This window comes from Vulpes vulpes, chromosome 3, assembly GCF_048418805.1.
Source record: "Vulpes vulpes isolate BD-2025 chromosome 3, VulVul3, whole genome shotgun sequence".
In the NCBI taxonomy this organism is placed as follows: domain Eukaryota; kingdom Metazoa; phylum Chordata; class Mammalia; order Carnivora; family Canidae; genus Vulpes; species Vulpes vulpes.
In genome coordinates, this window is record NC_132782.1 from 104,713,097 (window position 1) to 104,729,356 (window position 16,260).

The 16,260-nt window shown below is 44.6% G+C and overlaps 1 protein-coding gene across 2 annotated transcripts in view; it reads right to left on the bottom strand.

Annotated features, from left to right (window-relative positions):
• Positions 1-286: 286 nt before the first annotated feature.
• Positions 287-16,260, bottom strand: part of SHISA9 (shisa family member 9) — a 279,211-nt gene continuing 263,237 nt past the window's right edge. For both annotated transcript variants that reach the window (XM_072753828.1, XM_026002966.2), the window contains one exon: positions 287-4,311. In XM_072753828.1, the coding sequence (XP_072609929.1) occupies positions 3,932-4,311 (380 nt within the window). In that variant the 3' untranslated portion in view covers positions 287-3,931. The remainder of the gene's footprint in view (positions 4,312-16,260) is intronic.

The window sequence follows — 16,260 nt, forward strand, 5'->3', positions numbered from 1 at the left end:
TAAGAAAATTCTAATATTGTAACCCATCACTGTGGGGAATCAACAGTCACTGATTGCACATGATCTAAGCTGCTTTACAACGATATACCTCTGAGCCTCATTCCACGTTTTGGTTTAAATGCTCCCGGTTGGCAAACTGTCTTTTTGGTGTGTACACAATAAACTTGTACTAAATACCATTGGGGTGATTCATTGATTTCACTTTTGGCTTCTTGTTTGTTTGTTTTTGCTGTATTTTGTTTGGTTTTGAACTTTGGACAAAAGATACACGGCAACCCCAACAGCATCACATATAATCAGTTTTATTGCCAGGTAAGAAATTCATATTAATATAGTGAATACATGTTTACAAATAAACATTTTTAGAAAACAAACAAATGTCTTTTTTTTCTTCATTGTAGGAAGTATTATTGGTATCATAAACTCTGCAGTTGTTGACAAGTATTAACACAGGTTTACTTGCAGAACATACGGTTACTAAAATATTCGCACATAAAATATGCTCCATTTACACGGAAAACTGGGGAGGGGGGAGTTAGATGGGGGTACCAGGCAGAGCCCCAGGCGGGATGGAGGCTGAGATGCTCTGGGAGGGCAAAGGGAAGTCAGACTCTGGTCCCATTGGGTTGGAAGTCGGGGATAGCTAAAGGCAAAAAGTAGAGGCTAGTGCCAGGGCATGGGATGGGGCAGGGACAGCCTCTCTGCTTTGTTCCGGTTTCTCTCTTCTAAGCTCCCCACCATAGCTACAGGATTCATGTTGATACATGGCAGCCACAGATCCATCAGTACCATGAGTTCCATCCCCATCCACCCTCCTGGGAGGAGGCCTAAGAATAAACCTCCTTGTCCAGCCCCCACCCCCTTGGTCCCAGTTCACCAAGCCAACTGGAAGGTCGTGAGACAGAGAAGTAATGTCCTCTGCCGTCATCCTGTCACATCTTCCTGAGCGTGCTGCAACCTTCCTGCCAACACCCCCCAACTAACAACAAAACTCACCGGATGAAGTTTACCCAGAAGAGAAGGAACACGGAGGGGGGTGGGGTGGGAAAGAATTCTGTCGATTCAGAGACCAAGAAAGGTCCTTAATCAGTGTTGGGATAAAGGTCAGATGAAGCGAGTCCAGTACAAGAGGCAAGATGAGCCAAAGGGGAAACTAGACTCACAGGACTTTGGAGCTGGAGGGAACCTCACAGATAAGCAGACCCAGTATTTCCTGAAATACGCGCTGTGCATCACTGGCAAATGCAAAACGATTTGTAGTAGCACGTGGATCTAGCACTGGTTAACACCGAGTCACAGAGGGAATGGGTTCCTTTCCATTCTATCCGTCCGATGGAGTCCCTTGGAGTGCAAAGTCTCCACTGGGTGCTGGTATATCTTTAACAGCTCTTTAACAAATCTGCTAATCTTCTTAATAAAGAAAAAAGGGAGAGGGAGGAAAGATGGAAGGGAAGAGAGACAAAGAGAGAGAGAGACAGAGAGAGCGTGCGATGAGCCAGCAAAGGCCTGGCTCTGGGTTAACAACCTTCCACAGGCAACAGTATCCAGCTAGAGCTTAACGATTGCCTCTCTGTTGCCTTGGTCCTTGTTTTTATGCTTACTTTTTATTTAGGGTGATGATACTGACTTTCTGTTTGGCATGAGGAAAGGAAGTTTTCCTTTTAAGAGTTCAAAGTATTAAGAGGGAATCAATTTAGATACAAATATTTTGGTGGCAATACACAGAGATGCCAAAAGCAGGTGCACGGAAAGCTAATATCACGGAAACCCTGACCGAGCTGGGCGGTGTTTACCCCACTCTGGGGAGCGCTGGGATCCCAGCAAAGAGGCTGAGAAAGTGGGCATTGTATCCGCCCCCACCCCCACCCCGACCACCAGCTCTGCTTTGTCCAGCGCAGAGCCACCTTCTCAGTGAGGATCTTCCAGAGTGGCACCTGTGCACGATTACATTTTTAAAAAATGGGCAGAGGTTTTGCTATTCAGAAAGATTGAAAGGCTTTCCCCGTGTTTCAGATGGGAGACTACGGCCCGAGGAGATAACATACATTGTCAATGTGCCCCCAGATGGAATGAAAAGAAGAACCTAACCCCTGATTTCCCTTGCTTCCGTGATGTCGGAGGAGAGAGACAGGTGAGGCAGCATGCCGCACGGGGGCATCCCCAGGAATGCTCTGGATCTTCTTGGACCACTACGTATAGCTTCTGACACCAGAAGAGCTCTGGGGCTCTCAGAGGTTCCTGTTCATTGGCTAAGGCCGCTGGGAACTGGATGAGAACTTGTCCCCTATGATCAAAAGTTTCTTCTCTCCCTGCACTCTCCTTTGGGCTTCCACAAAACAAACAGAAGTAGCCGGGAAGCCACCTTGGTCGGGATGCCCAAGGGCCATCGGCTGGGAGGACCGATCTGAACAACCACCTCAGGGGGGATTCTGGTTAGGAGATGAATTCTTGGATGGATGTATCTGGGGAGGTAGGTGGCTGGGAGGGCCATGGAAATTACAAGATCCCAAAATGCTTGGGAGGTTTGGCGGGCGGGGGGGGGGCAGATAACAGTAGGACTGGGGGTGGGAGGGTGGGGGACGGGGAGGTCTTCATCTTTAGGTACCCCCGACATCGTAGCAGCCCCCTCGGGGTGTGGGATGGCTGGGCTCACTGACAAAGGGGGAGAGGAACATCTTCTATTACTGCAGGAAACAGGACGCGGGGCGGGGGGTGGGGGGCTCGGAGAACACAGGTTGCACTTGGGAAACAAGACTGTCATTAAACAGTAACACATTGAAGGCACCACCCACGCTTATGACATTTTCAGTCCAAAGCAGTTGAAATTTGGCAGCGGCGGCGGCAACGGGCTGAGGGGGTTCGGGGAGAGATGGGTAAGAGAGGACTGGTTTCTGCGTCTGTTTCTTGTCTTGGAGGCAAGGCGGGAAATGCGGGGTGTCCCCTTCTCACCTCTTGTCGACTTTCCAGCTGTGGAGTATGTTTTTGTTCTGATGTCATTGTTTCCTAAGTCCCAAGGATTCTGGGCAAAAATGAATTTGCTGTTTTTGTCTGTTTTGTAGTGGGCTTGTCTTTGTTTCTCTTCTTCTTCTTCTTCTTTTTAAAGTTATTTAATACTCTCTGGACCCTCTGCCCGCTGCAGAAGCCTACTATCCTTGCCATGTCGATGGTCATGGTCTTTACAGGACTTCTCTAAAATGCTCTTTCTTTCTCATCACTGCCAGTGGGTTCAGGGTCTATTGACTTTTTGTGAGTTTGAGTGTGTGTGTGTGTGTGTGTGTGTGTTTGCTTCCAACACTGATGATATGAAAAGTACTACAAATAGAATGGTAGGGGTCCAGTTACTGTCTCACGCTTGGCAAAATTGTGTGTCCATGTCACTATTTCTTGAGATTAGAAGACACTTATGCACACAGCATCCTTCCCAGACAACTCCTCTTCTCAAGTACGCTCTTCTCTTGTGTCCACCCTCACGCTCCCCCCACCCCAACCTGGCTCTTTCACCGGAAACAGCGCATGGTAAATGGTGTATGTGCTCAAATGGACAATTTCTCTAAGTTGTGCTACTTTTAATTTTTCATCATGGAGTTCAGTTGTAAGTCAGGAGGAAAAGAAAAATTAGCCCCACGATGTGGGCGTGTGAGTTGGCCACCTGGGGCCTGAAGTCGAAAGAGCCGTGCCTCAGTTTCTCCTTCGCTGTATTGCTGAACGTCCCTGCTTCCGTCTTGCTCAGCTGCCCGCTGACACGTGTTCGGCATGACCCAAGAAAAGCGTGATTCTGCGTCACCAGTAGGTTTATCGTCGGTTGGAATGGGGAGTCAGGGAGTGGGGGAGCATGTCGGGGGTGAGGGGGACAGGGAGGGTGTGGGCCAGGGGTATTTTTTTGCCTCTCTCAGTTGAGTATGGTCTCCAGGATGCTCCCTGTAGTGAAAGCTCAGACAGTCACTTCTGTTTTGCTGTTAGTGATGAAGTATGGCTGTGGGGGTGGGTAGTGCTGGGTGCGAGTCCCCAAGGGGTCGCTGGAGCCCGACTCAGCTGTGCCAAGCTTGCCCTTGTTACCATAAGCCTGCCGCCGGAGGGAATGCTCGTTGGGGTCCCAGCCCTTGAAGTTGGCGGTGGAGTTGTAGGCCAGGGGATGTGGGGGCATCTTGTTGGTGCGGGACTTCTGTCCATTCTGCTTGGCAGGGCCATGCTCAGGGCTGAAGGCCCGCGGCTCGTCATCCACTCTCACTGGGTGCAGAGGTAGGTTCCCCTTGGCGGCCAGCTCGGCCAGGTGCCGTCGCTTGGAGGAGAAGTCATCATTTACCTTGTCAGCTGTCCAAGGTGGATGGAGATGGGGAGGACAGGGCACAGAGAGGGAGAGGGTGTGGGGGGAGAGAGAGAGAGAGATAGAGTTAGGGATTGGCAAGTCAACCTGACCACAGCGTTAAGTGGGCCAACAGTCCAAACGAGACACACACTAGAAACTCCATCTGGAACAGACAGAAGGAAGGAGAACAGAAGGAAAGAGGGTCAAGTTCTTTTCACAAGCAAGAGCAAGACCAAGAAGGTTAGGGCATCCCCAGTGGACACTCTAGATCTGCACTCTCCCCGCCCCCACCGCCAATAAACACTTCTCCACCATAGTGCACCGAGCACTGTACCTCCTTGGCGTTCTTACAAAGTTCCAGGGTTGTTTCTTCATCATTAAAATCATGCATTCTCATTTTAACATCTTGAGGAATATTCATATCTGTCACCCACCATTCAAGATCGCCGATATCAATGTGTGGCTGTATTTTCTTCTGGTTTTCTCCATAAATGGGGTTCAATTTGGGATTTCTATTAGTGTGTTTGGTTGCTTTAAGCAGTTTAAGACCTGTGTTCAAACCCCAACTCTTCCACCTGCTAGAGGTGTAACTTTGGCTACTTAATGAAAAGGTAAGAAACTTCTTAGTTTTTATTACCATTAGTTTCTACATTAGGAGAGTAGTTACAATAAATATATATTTATTACATATTTCATGCGGTTGTTTAAAGGGTTAAATGATATCATGCATGCAAAGTATTCAGGTATTAGCCCCTGCCATTGTAATTATCATTATAAATCACTGTTTAATTTCCAAATAACATTCTATCATGCATTTCTCCATGCTGTTAAAAATCACTAATAAACAACATTTTAATGCCTACATAATATTTCATTGGGTAGAACTATTAAAATTAATCACTCCTCCCATTGATGAAGAGTCGCTTGCCAATATGTTGCTGACATAAATAAAGCTGAAATGAGAATCTTCAAGACTCAAGCTCTTTTTGCATTTAGGATCATTGTAAAAGTAGTTTCTTCATCTACATGAGACGACTGCAAATTACAGCCCCTGGACCAAATCCAGATGCTGCCTATTTTTGTAAATAAAGTTTTACTAGAACATGGCCATACCCACTTGCTTACCTACTGTCTGTGGCTGCTTTTGCTCTGCAGTGGTGGATCCGAGTACACATGCTTGAGACTGCGAGGCCCATAGAACCTAAAATCTTTATTAGCCAGCCCGGAAATGAATGACCTAAAGTTAATTACTTGGCAAATGGATGTAAACATTATCAAGGTTCTTGATACATATTGCCAATTCCTCCAAAAGAGTCACACCAATCTCTGTGCCATTTCACCACACCATCTCCAGCACCATGATTTCTTTCTCTTTTTCTTCCTTGCTTTCTTTCATTATGATCCTGGCTCCCTCCTTCCTCTCCTCTTCCTTCCTCTTCTCTCTCTCCCTCCCTCCCCCTTTCTTCCTTCCTTCCCTCATCTTTCTTTCCCTGTGTATTTATTTGAAAAGTTTATTAGATCTTTTATGTTCTTATACTTCTTTTATTATAAGATCCTCTACACTTTTAAAATTTATTTCTTAGTGGGACATCTGACTGGCTCAGTTAGTAGAGCATGTGACTCTTGATCTTGGGGTCATGAATTTGAGCCCTACATTGGGTGAAGAGATTATTTAAAATAAGATAAATAAAATTTATTTCTTAGCAGTAAACTTTAAATTTACATCTCTTTGGAGATGAGAAATATTTGCTGTTTTCCCATCTATGCTTCCATCATCCCACAGCATCCCACATCATCCAATATCCTACATTGTTATGTAGGTGAATTTGTGTATATGTACATTCATGTATGCCATCATTTTTCCATGTTTTTTTTCCCCATTTGATCCTTTCAACAACCCTAGGAAGTAGGAAGGATGGGGATTTTTACTCCTGCTTGATTGATTAGGAAATTGTCAAGCTCAGGAATATGAAATGATTAACAAAAGTTACCCCCAGCTAGTGGCTGAGCCAGGGTAGAACCTAAGTCCAGTAGACATTATTTGGTGCTTTTCAAAGGCCATAGAGGGAAAGCTTCAGTTTCAGGACCAAGGGCACAAAAATATGGCCCACTTGCCCCCTCAGTGTCCATGGCAGATGTCACTCATTGATCATAGTGCTCTGTCCAGGCAAGTGCAGCCTCTGCTCAGACTCCTCAACACAACACCCCAGTAAGCCACACATTAACCTTCCAGGCTTCATACCATTTAAGTTGGGTTTCTGTCCCTGTTAATGTATATTGTCCTGGCTACTGTGATCTTTCAAGAGAAAGTCCCCTTTGCCATAAATTTTAGAGCTGTCTGAAGATACAGAATGTCAAAAGGAATCTGCTACTAAAGATGCGAAGAGCACACATTTTGAAAATACCATGCATTGCTTAAAGGGGTATGAGTTAAATTCAAGTCAATGTAAGATCCCCATCTTTCTGCTTTCCAGAAGAAAGTTCTAGGTTTCCAATGCCACAAAGTCTCAACAGAAGGATGCCAGAGCAATATCAGAATATTCCCCTTTGGACTTGGGGTAGTGGGGGAGGACATGAATCCAGTTACCTCCAGGACAGATTCATTGGTATTTCCTACTCCAGGTAGCCAAGTCTGAAACCATTAACAATGAATACAAATATACCTTCTTCTTCAGGTCCTTCCTTAACTCCTGGATGCAAACACCCCTGAAGCCAGAAACAAGGTAGCATCTTCCTCCTCCAGCACAACTGCTAAGCCTGTCCAGCTATGTCTACAAACGCTGCTCTAACCTATTCCACTCCACCCCCAACTTTGAACATCGCTCCACTTCAGCCACCAAACTGGCCTCCCTGCCCTGAGCCTCATGCCTCGACCCAGTCCAATCTCCACACTGCAGCCAGAGGCATATTTCTGAAATGCAAAACCTACCATGCCCCTCATCTACCAACATCCTCCTCAGGTAATTTGCTCATTCATTCATCAGAGAGTCAGGGGCAGTACTAGGCAGTGAAGAATCAGAAATGGACAGGGTCTTTGCCCTCATGGGGTGGACATCTACTAAGCGGAGACAGATAGTGACCAAAGAATCCTACAAATAACATAAAAGTATATATACAGGGGATGCCTGGGTGGTTTAGTCGGTTGTGTCTGCCTTTGGCTCAGGCCATGATCTCAGGGTCCTGGGATTGAGCCTCACATCCAGCTCTCTGCTTAGTGGAGTCTGCTTCTCCCTCTCCCTCTATGTTCTCTCTCTCTCTCTCTCTCTCTCTCAAGTAAATAAAAATCTTTAAAAAAAATTAAAAGTAAAAATTTTTTTTAAATAAAATAAACAAAAAATTAAAAGTATAAATATGGTAGGCTTATGAATATTTATAATAAGATCTCTGAGCTGGTCTGACAACAAGATGTTGCAGCTTTGAAGGCAGGGACCTTATCTTTCCATCTGTGGGGCTCTCAATCCTGGCAGTACTTGGGAATCACATGGGGGAGCTTCTAAAGCATTCAGATTCCTGGATCCCTCCCCTGAATAATTCAATTAGAATCTCTGCGGGTCAGGCCCAGGCACAGATTTTTTTGAAGCGCCCCTCCACCCAAATGATTCTAATGTACAGCCAGAGTTGAGACCACAAGCAAAGCCCTGGTGTCTAGCAGAGTCAGGGCACATAGCTTTTCCTAGAGAACTAAAGGTAAGTTACCTCCAATCTCATTCCTGTTCTCTCCTGCCACCTCCCACCATCTTCCCTTCTAGAACCTTGAACAAGGTCACATACCACCATGATAGGTTCTTCTCCATGGCACACATTGTACATGCCATTTTGCACTCGTTAATGCACTGCGTGTATTCCTGTCTCTCTCTCTCCCACTGCAGTTGCAACAGGGCAAGGCCAGGTCAGATTCCTGCCCATCACTGTGTGCACAATGTCCAGCCTACTTCTGGCAGATATTACTCAATAAGTATCCAGTGAGTGGATGTAAAAGCAAAATATTATGAATATGCATAGAATATTAGGGCAATCATAGGAGTGGAAGCTCCCCTCCCCTGTTCCTTCTGGGAGTCTCTTATAAAAGTCTCACTCATCCTCATTACGTCTCCAGTTGTGATCTAGAATCATTCATTCCCATGTGCCTCTTTCCAGACAGTGGACTAGTCTAAGATCTGCTCAGAGAAAGGAATGTAGTCAAGGTTTCCTGTATCTGACAAACTGAGACGATTATGAAGTAGGTATTCCAACAGCTGGGATAGGTGATGCTTCCTCAAAAAGTTCTAAAGGAAAGAAATCACAGAGGCATTAAAATCTTGCCAATCAGTGCAGGGATGGGGAGAAGGCTCCATTCAGGGAATCATGAGGTCCCACAGGGAGAATCTACAACCTCCTCCACAATCAACCCTGATTTAGTCTCTTAGTGAGCCTGACTCTGGGGACCCCCGGATCGTAGAAAGTGTTTGGTACTTGGAGCAAGAGAAGGGTGGACAGAAAACTCTGGGGGCCCTGTAATCAGACGGACCGGAGGTTATGAGATCTCAGGAATGTCACTTAACCTCTGACAGCTTTATTTCCTTCAGTGTGAAATGGGGATAATACAAGCTACTTTCAGGTTTGCTGTGAGCAATACATTACATGAGATATATAAGGTACGTAACACAATTCTGGAATGTAGTAACTATTCAGTACATATATTTTGTCTGTCTTCTGAAAGAACTGGATTAAATCCAACAGACATTTATTGAGCACTCACCCTGTGCCAGGCAACTTGCTAAGCACAAAGGAGGCATTCATCCAAGCCAACAATCCTTTCCTTTCTTCCTTCCCCTTTCACTTCCCTGTACCTACTACCTGTGTTTGCCTCGTCTGCCCTATGAAGTGGCCTAAGAAGGGGACTTGATCTTTTCAGGATGATTAGGGAAGGCACCCTTGAGGATGTGTGACAGCAGCAGGATTCCAGGTGAGAGAACATGTAGTATACAGCAAAATGGCCATTGTACATCGCATTGCCTTCCATCAAGAGGTTGAATGTCTTTCTCTACCCTTTGAATATGGTCGGGCCTTGTGACTGGCTTTTACCAGTAGACTGTAGCAGAAATTATGTCATGTAAGTCCTGAACCTGGGCCTTTACAAGTTCTAAAGCTTCAACTATCAGGCTCTTGGATTCCTGCTTCTGTGTGAGAAAGGAAGCCCAGGTTAGCCTCCTGGAGGATGAGAAAGATTCAGGCCAGTTGCCTGTGCTCACCACAACCAACCGCCTGCTAATTGCCAGATACTGAGTGAGGACAAACTAGATCACACAGCCATCAACTGACCTGCCAGCTGACTCCAGATACTGAGTAAACTTGGCTGAGAACAGCTAATCTAGCGCAAACCAGAAGAATTGCCAGCTGACCCACAATCATGAGTACAGTAAATGGTGGCTGTATTAAGCCACTGCACTGCACTTTGGGGAAGTTTGTTATGCAGCAGTATATAACTGACACTAAACAGCATTTGCAGGCAGGAAGGAGTCTGACAACTTCAAGAAACAAAAGGACATCTGTGTGGTAAAATAAAGGAAGCAAGAGGTCTCCAGGCCATCTGAAGTCTAGTAGGCAAGACTATATCATTCACAGACACTTATTTGTCTGACCATCTTCCCTCCACTGGACTTAGAGGTGTTTTAGAGAAGTACAGAGCAGGCACAGATATGTTGCCGGGACATGAAACTTTTCCTTAAAGAGTGATTTTCAAGATTGTTTTAATAACAGGAATATAGATGGTGGTGGATGGACCATTCCCATAACCAGGAAAGGCAATGTTTGTGATGCTCTCTTCCCCATGTTTTTGGTCTCTTCTGACTTAGATCCAGAGGAGGAGGAAGAAATGCCTACCTGGCCTCTCTTGGCTTTGTGCAGTGTGGTCCCTGTCACTATATCAAAACACTTCTCGTGAAAGAAATAACAGATTCATTGAGCAGCCTTGTAAGCCCCATTAATAAATGCATTAACCTAATCAGCCCCAATACCTTGTGGGCAGATGGCTGACAAGCCAACCAGGAAACAGATGTGTGAGCCTTTCAACAACATTGGGCCTCTCTGGTTTGATTTTTCTTCATTTAAAAAGAGGAAGAAAGAATGAAAAAGGTGCTTTCCTTCCAATGAGCCTAATTGCCTTGAAGGAACCAAGGCTGTAAAATTAAACTCTACCTTCCTCCATCTGTCTCTCCCCTAATTAGCAGCAGACACTTGTCCAGGTGCAGGGTAGGATGGAGCCTCACTTCCGTGGAAAGAGAGCGAGTCAAGGTAATAACCCGTTTTCAAAACAAGCTGCACATCTGAGGGTCTCAGCAGGTGGCCTCCCACCTACCTTCTTTCCTTGGGCCAAAGATATCTTAAGGAGGGGTTCCTACAGCTCATTCTCACTTGGTGATATTCTTGGGTCTTGGGTGATGAATTTAACTGGGTAAGAATGCCCCAGCCAACCTAAGCTTTTATCATTCCTCATTTGTCCCTGTCTTTGGTCCAAGAATATGTTGAAATCAAGTAATACATATTCTTATTGCACTTAAGAATAAAACCCAAATTATTTGCAGTGGCCCCAAGGTCTACATGACCTTATCTCTGGCTGTTTTCTAGCTTCATCTCTTCCACTTGTTGTGAACCCATCACAGAGTGTATTAGTTTCCCAGGGTTGCCTTAACAAATTACCACGAACTGGGTGGCTTAAAACAACAGAAATTTATTCTTTCACAGATTCCAGAAGTCTGAAATCAAAGTGTCATCAGGGCCATGCTCCCTCTGCAGGCTCTAGGGGAAGACCCTTCCTTCCCTCTTCTAGCTTCTGGTGGTTGCAGCAATCCTTGGCATTCCTTGCCTTTTGCCTCATTCCAATCTCAGCCTCTTACTCCATCTGGCCATCCTCTTTGTGTGGGTCTATCTGTTCAAATTTCCTTCTTCTGATAAGGATACTGGTCATTGCATTAGGACCCACTTTAATCCAGAATGAGCTCACCTTATTACGTCTGCAAAGACCCTATTTCCCAGCAGGATCACATTTTGAGGTTCTGAGTGGGTAGAGATTTGGAGGGATACTCTTCAAACCAGTATACACCGGATTCCTTTCTGCTCCTGAACACACCAACCTTTTCACCACGTCAGAGCCATTGAATCACATCCTTGCGGTTTTCTCTGCCAAAATGCTCTTCTTTTTGGTTGCACATCTGGATTCTTCTTATAATTTGGTTCTCTGATCAAAGGTCACTTCCTCAGAAAATCCCTCTTGATGAGTCAGTCAAAAGAGAGCCCTCCCCACCCCCAATTGCTCTCATCACTTCTCCCTATTCTACTATATTTTTTAGCTTGTATAATTTCATGAAATTATCTTTTTAGTTACTTGGATATTATTGGCCTCCTTTGACTAGAATATAAATTCTGATTAGGGTAGAGGCCATATCAGCTCTACTCACTACTGTATCCCCAATACCTAGCCCAGTGCCTGGCACACAGTAGGAGTACAATAACGCATTTGGTGAAGGCAGGAAAGCACTGGAAATATTTCAGATTCTGAAGAATTCTCTAAAATATTAGAAACAGGCAGCATGTTTCATGTTTTGGCCATCTGGTCTGTGAATTTTATGTGTCAAGCAGACTGGGTCTACCGGGTGTCCATATTAAATATTATTTCTGGGTGTGCCTAGGAAGGTTTGCATTTGAATTGGTATGCTTAGTAGATTGCTCTCCCCCATATAGGTGGAAATTATCTAATTTGTTGATGGACTAAAATACCACAAAAATCAGAAGAAGGGCGGCTCCATGCCCTTCCTGTCTGCTGCCCTATCTCCTGGGTGGGACATTGGCCCACTGCTCCTCAACTGGGATTTACCCCATTGGTTCTGCTGGTTCTCAAGTTTTTGACTTGGACTGAGATCACACCACTGGGTTTCTAGCTCTCAGACAATAGAAATAGATCATGCAACTTCTCAGCCTCCATAATCATATGAACGAATTCCCCATAATAAATGTCCTTTCATATATGTACATATCCTGTTATTCATACATACAAATATTTGTCATATTCATATATACACATATATATATGAAAGGTGGTTTATTATGGGGAATTGCTTCAATCACACCCATTATATATATATATATATATGCATATATATATCCTATTATTCATATGTGTATATATATATAAATAATAGGATAAGTGTGTGTGTATACACAGTTCAATTTTTCTGGGGAACATTAATACATACTAATACAGAAGTCTGAATGATCTGTGCCCTGTGTTTTATAGGAATCACAGGACTAAAGAATGGGTTAAATTCCTTTATTTCTGGGGCAGGAGAACCTGGTTGCTGCCCAGCTCCATGTCTCTGGTTATAGCCTTGCAGAGGCATGACTGTTCTGTAGCAGTGAGCTCAGGGAGGCAGGATGCAGTTAGGTGAAGGAGGCAGGGACTGGTTAGAGACTACATGCATATAGTAGAACTGTGGTCTCCCTCTCAGATCCCCAGTGGTAAATTGAGTAAAAGCTCATATTAGTTATTTTTTTTCCTTTTTTTTTCATATTAGTTATTAAGAACATAGTCTGTTCTTGATACTTGACTAGGGAATTTGTTAACCTTTTTTTAAAAAAAATATTTTATTTATGAGAGAGAGAGAGAGAGAGAGAGAGAGAGAGAGTGGTGGAGAGGGTCAGAGGGAGAGGGAGAGAGAAGAGAGAAAATAACAAGCAGCCTCCCCATTGAGCAGGGAGCCTCATGTAGGGCTTGATATCAGGACCCTGAGATCATGACCTGACCTGAAACCAAGAGTTGGATGCCTAACTGACTGAGCCACCCAGGCACCCCTGTTAATCCTTTTAAGACTCTCAATATCCTACTAAGGTAGGTGCCATTCTCAGCCTCATTTTATAAATGGGGAAACTGAGACTACAGAACTTTGGCAACTTGTTCAAGAGATGGTGCTGGGATTTGAACCCAGGATACCCAGCTCAATTCTGGGTGTCCTGAAATTTATGAACTTGTGGCTACAACCCTCACCATTTCTATAACCACTAGCCTGGCTTATAGAACCGTCTTGTTTCCTTCAAAAGGTTTTATCTGCAGGAAAATATCCCCCCAAACTACAGAAAATAGAGAGCAGAGTGAGAATTATACAGAGAAATCACTTTTCTTGTTTCCTTCTCTCAAAACATTAGGGATTGGGGTGCATATGGCAAGTATCAGAATCTCAAGAGGAAACATCAGGATCTCTCAACCAGAAGCTTAACAAAGCCTCAAATTCCCTCCTAAAGCAAACTAGGTTAATCTTTTTCTTTCTTAAGGTGAGGAGGAGGGAGCTGGGGGTGACCTGAGATGTTCCCTGTCAGGTTGCGACTCTTCCAGTGTTAAGGTTGGCTACTGCATTACCAGGAGCACAGATCTTGGCATCTCTGAAGGGCAATGATGTTAGCTGGAGTGCTGGCCAGTCACTGACCGAAAGGAGGCCACCTGTCCTGGAGTTGAGCTGGATAAAAAGCCATTCACTTCTCATAGAACTGAGTGAAGACTTCAGGTCAGGTTCTTGACACATACTAGTTCATGTAGTTGGCCCCACAAAGCAGATGTGCTTGCCTGGGCTCATCACAATGATTTCCTCCCTGACAACGTAGTGGGATAGTGTGAAATATTAACTAATATTTATTTTCCTTGTGCTTCTACTATCCCATCTCCACCACCCAGAGAACATGAGTCACTTTCAGCAACAACAAAGAACCAAAGTGTTGGGTTTGAATCCTACACTGGCTCTCAGCAGCCATAGCAGAGCCTCGAGTCTCAAAAGGCAAGACTTCAGCAGTAGGTTCCAGGAATTAGAAGGATTAATGAGAGAAAGAAAGGAAGATTAGTGAGGTTAGAACTTGAAGGCTACCATGCATCAGGCTCATACAATATATAATGATGTCTGAAAGAACAACCACCTGATTATTGTGACCATAAATTCTTCTTCACAATATGGTGGTAAGAGCCTAAGCTCTGAAAGATGGATCTAAGTTCAGATCCTAGCTCTTCCACTTATAGGCTGGAGACATTGAGCAAGTTACCTGAACTCTCAGAGTTCTACCAATAAAATTGAAAATCAAAAGACAATGGTTGGGTGGCAGGGGGTTGAGGGTACTGAAGAGAATCATGTACAGTACCAATGTCCTTGCCTCATAGTTGGTATTCAACAGATGGTAGCTGCTATTGCTGTCATTGTTAGAAAGCAAAAGAAAATTGCATGAGGATAGACTGACTTTGCAGGGTGCTGTGCAGAAGTAAAGGAGACAAGGCAGGTAAAAGCACAAACCATTATGCATGGTGTATGGTAGTGTTCTTTAAGTGTGGACTCTCACCTGGGAAAATGTAGCATATGGCCACTTGGGCCCCAAGCCTTTCTCTGCCTTTTTCTCTTGGGCATGTGGCCACTGTGCTCCAAACTAGATTTCCTCAGCCCTCTTGGGGGCTACATTTGGCCATGTTGCTCATCTTTTGCCAATGGTATGTGAGCAAAAATGATATATCCAATTTTCACTTCACCTGACTTACTTAAAAGTAAATCGCTTGCCCTGGATGTCCCCTCTTCTCCCTTTCCATTGGCTTGACAACAACTAACCATAACAATGCAGATGAGGACAATCCTGTAGACGGTGGTAGAGAAATAGTGTTTGAGGAGCCTGGGTCCCCAAGTGACACTTTAGAGTAGAGCTGTCCCACCAACATGTACCACTCCCCTGGGTACTGTAACAGAACGATATACTTGTTTCTCTCAAGCTGCTGTATTTGTGGGGCCTTTGGTTCAGTAGGACAATATTTGCTTTTTACTTATACAGAAATATGTCTGGGTCTGCACTTTTTTCCCCCTCCTTCACAAACTACGTTAAAGAGTGAAACAGGGGACAATTCATGTTTAAAAAAAATACCCAGGTATTTCTCTCTTCTTTTAAAATACATTCTATAAAGCTGTGCAGGCTCCTGAAACTGTCTCAGCAGGCAGAAACAAGAAAGGCAAGAAAAAAGCCTAGCTTCTTAGACAGGAGAGAGCCAGGGAGGAGTTGGGAAGCTTTGCCTTTATGGTGAATTAGCCCTGTTTCACCTGGTTCTGGGCCTTGCTGAAGAGACATCAGTAGGGAAAGTCACATTTGAACCAGGTCTTAACAAAGCTCGGGGCTCCCAGCTCTCTGCTGGGCTTCACATCTTCCTTCTGAAGTCCTTTATCTCGAAGAAAGAAAATTGTCAAGGGGAGTCCAGAAGCCTGAATCTTCTTTGTCTTAACCCTGAGGGCTCCCACTATCTTTGCTGGAGAGGATTCTGAAATAGTGCCTGGCTTGGGCTTTGCACTAAAGCTGTCCAGGCTGCACCACTAGCTCCTTGGTTATGAGTCCAGGGAACCCTCTGCAAATGTCTTGTTGCTAACAGGCCTCTAAACCTGCAGGTCCTTTTTCTCTTCCCTTAGGCAATGCTGTTCTGCAGTCACCTCTTTCTGAGAGGCTGTGGAACAAATATAGACAAGACTTGTGCTCCAGCCATGGCTGACCACAGTGCCCCCTACATAGAAGAGCTCTGGATGGAAGTGGTACATTCATTCACTGCCCTGCCACACATCCTGCATTGCTGCTCCATAGATGGAGATCATTCTTTTCAGAAATTCCTTGTACAGTTTGTCTTCCAATCGACTTCTCCTCTGGTGAAATTTTATAAAACTGGTGTTTGTTCTTTTTTTTAATGTAGCAAATAAAGGATGACTCTCCTTAATCCCATGTTCTTCCTTCCAATTTGTCATAGCAAAGCATAAACAAAGCAGATTATTATCTCAAAGCAAATAATTCTTAAGATTTCGGATCCTATGTTAGATTCATACACGAATGACCTCAATTCTTCACCCTTCCCTGTATCCATGCTTTTTGTATGCAACTTTGAAACTCACCCCAAAAGAGGTAGATCTTTTTTCCCCACCAGT